The sequence below is a fragment of the Oncorhynchus mykiss genome, chromosome 28 (genome assembly GCF_013265735.2).
Source record: "Oncorhynchus mykiss isolate Arlee chromosome 28, USDA_OmykA_1.1, whole genome shotgun sequence".
NCBI classification, from domain to species: Eukaryota; Metazoa; Chordata; class Actinopteri; order Salmoniformes; family Salmonidae; genus Oncorhynchus; species Oncorhynchus mykiss.
This window is the reverse complement of record NC_048592.1, coordinates 29408924-29411776: the sequence shown is the minus strand read 5'-3', so window position 1 is coordinate 29411776 and position 2853 is coordinate 29408924. Positions and strand designations below refer to the sequence as shown.

General features: G+C 41.9%; 1 protein-coding gene across 1 annotated transcript in view; it reads right to left on the bottom strand.

The window, feature by feature from the left end:
* LOC110508889 (calsyntenin-2) overlaps window positions 1-1455 on the bottom strand; it is a 251433-nt gene extending 249978 nt beyond the window's left edge. The window contains exon 1 of the mRNA XM_036966206.1: window positions 1185-1455. Coding sequence (XP_036822101.1) covers window positions 1185-1257 — 73 coding nt within the window. The 5' untranslated portion in view covers window positions 1258-1455. The remainder of the gene's footprint in view (window positions 1-1184) is intronic.
* Window positions 1456-2853: the final 1398 nt, after the last annotated feature.

The following is a 2853-nucleotide window of genomic DNA, read 5'->3' as shown; positions in this document are numbered from 1 at the left end:
GCTGTAGTGGAGTGGAGACATATGCGAGGATATGAGCTCTGTCAAGACGTTTAGCTAGACCTTTTTGACATGAGCGGTGTACTCACCTTGAAGCTGCAAGGTTGCTGGATCAAGCATCACTTAAGCAGTTACCCCTAAATCACTACATTAACAACAGAGTAATGATTACTGTTTAATTACAGTTGTTCCTTTCTCAGCTGACCAATTGAATGGCTAATATGCATTCTGAATTAACAATTTTCTGATTCAGTAATTTTCCAACCAATTCGGCATAGTGTCACCCTTGAGACTCAATTAGAGTCGCTGTGCACCGATTATGCCCTTTTTAGACAACATGACTCTGCGGTACTTTGAAGGCGAGAATACGAGAAGGCATTATTACAAATAGCCTAACTACCATACTCCGCTCATGTCTACTAGCCTACTATAGCCTAGTCTACAAGCGCCAGTGCGCTGGACAGAGTGCTGTGTGAACGGTCAATGAGGTCCTTCCCTATCCATGGCATCAGATTTTTAAAAAACATGTTTTAAAAAACAGGTAAAAAATACACATTATGGAACAACGGGGACTGTGAAGAGACACACACAAAGGTACAGACACATGCACATGCATACATTGTGACATTGTTGTATGTTTTAAACATTTTCTATCGTAGATATGTAGTGGTGTAATAATGTTATATGATGTAGTGTTTGATCTTTTGCTTTATATGTAATGTAAGTTCTTTAATATGTTTGGACCCCTTGGCAGCAGCTAATGTGGATCCCTAATAAATATAAATGCAAATAGCCGCCTCATTTGCAGCACACACCCTCCAATTATTGACGATAAATGGATAGTTAGTCAAATAGATGATATGCTGTTTTACCAAGGTTGGTGACGGCATAAATAAACTGCAACCCTTGAAACCCCTTTAAACTAAAATGCTGGTAACTTCCAAGGGGCTCGACAACATATTTTGTAGCCTGTAGGCTGCTGTCTGAAATGCATCAAACATCAAGAAAGCTTCTGTTGAATTATTAATTTCATGAATGTCTCTTATTTTCAAAAAAAATCCATTGCACAGCTTTAGTTCAAATAGTAAAGAAACATCTGAAAATCCTTCTTGAAATCAACGATCGCGTCTATCAATGCCCCACTATACAGAATCACAATCTATAAGCAAGTTTTCGTTTTCACTTACCTTTTCCAGCGAGAATGCAGGACAGCCCCAGAACCACCCAAACCAGCGCAAATGGCACTCCAAGCATCTCCATGATGGGAGAACGAATTCGACCAACACAAGTCGATCTCTCTCTCTCACACACTTGATATTACCTTACTTTCTTTCAACGTCTGTTCGACACACCTTCTCAATGCGAAGTAAGCGGGGAACTGAAGCTGACTGCGAGAGACAGAAAGCGTGCTGTGCCAGTCAACAGTCTACTAGGTGGAGCGATGGTTTGGCGTGGCTGGCTGAGCCTTTGATATTGGGAGGGGACGGGACACATATTTCAGCGCGCCCCGGGACTAGACTGCTACGTCACACTGTGAAAAATATAACGAGCTTCATATAGCCTAATTGATCTGCTTAAAATGTGTTCGACTTGATTAGCCTATCAATTCAGTCTGTTTATCATCACCAGCATTTACATGTAATCATAAATATTTTATTAATGGAATAGATTGCATTCTAGTGGAGCATAATGTAAGAGTAGGAGTCTTTGAGTCGCTTATGAAGTTGCTTACAACAGTAGCCTATACTATAAACTACAATGACCACAAAGCAATACATCATCTCCTATCAATGATATGAATGTTACTTTTTCTGTTATGAAACTATAACGAAACTACTGCAAAGGCACAGCTCTGTGTAGGCTATTGTACAATTCCATCAATAGCCTGACAAAGGCTTAAAACCTATGGTACATCTGTGCCCCCTCCAGATTGAACTCTTCCAAATGAAGTAACCCTGTAGCAATATGTCTGATTTCTCTCTTATTCTATTCACAACATTCCCTGCCTCTGTTGTGTGTGGTGAGGATTAGTGTGTGTGTGTGTGTGTGTGTGTGTGTGTGTGTGTGTGTGTGTGTGTGTGTGTGTGTGTGTGTGTGTGTGTGTGTGTGTGTGTGTGTGTGTGTGTGTGTGTGTGTGTGTTTGTGTGTGTGTGTGTGTGTGTGTGTGCGTGTTTGTGTTTGTGTGTGTGTTAAGCCCTGTGGTGTTGCCTCATGCTGTCTGGGGACAGGGGGAGAAGGAAGAAAGTCCCTAGAGTCAGAGACACAGAGGAAAATAACTGGTTACACCAATGTACTTGTGTGTGTTTGCCTCATTAGAGTGGGTGTGATGAGCGGTGGGGTGTAGGAGAGGAGACAGTAAACTGGTGTGTGTGTGTTTGTTATTGTGTGTGTGGTAAAACAAATGTAACTTAACCCTAGAGAATGTTGCAGACTGCCCATTCCTATCAGTGAAAGGTTGCTTCACATTAATCAGAGTGGTCAAACAATATACCGGGGCGCTCAAGTAGTGGTAGAAGGCTTTGTAGCTCCACACAAGGTGGTCTTTGAACATTGTATTGCACTTATGAAGCCAAAAAAACAAGGCTTTTGTAAGAACCGACACCGGAGATGAGAAGCAGGTACGGAGAGTGAACATTTAATATAGCACAGACATGAAGTGCTCTGGTCAGATGAAACCAAAATTGAACTTTTTGGCAACAATGCAAAACGTTATGTGACAGTTAATGCTGAAGCGGGGAACAGAGCTGGAGAACAGACAGATATAGGGGAGGAAATAACACAAGTGATTGAGTCCAGATGAGTGCAATGAATCGCTGATGCGCGTGACGAGGGGAGCAGGTGTGCGTAATGATGGTG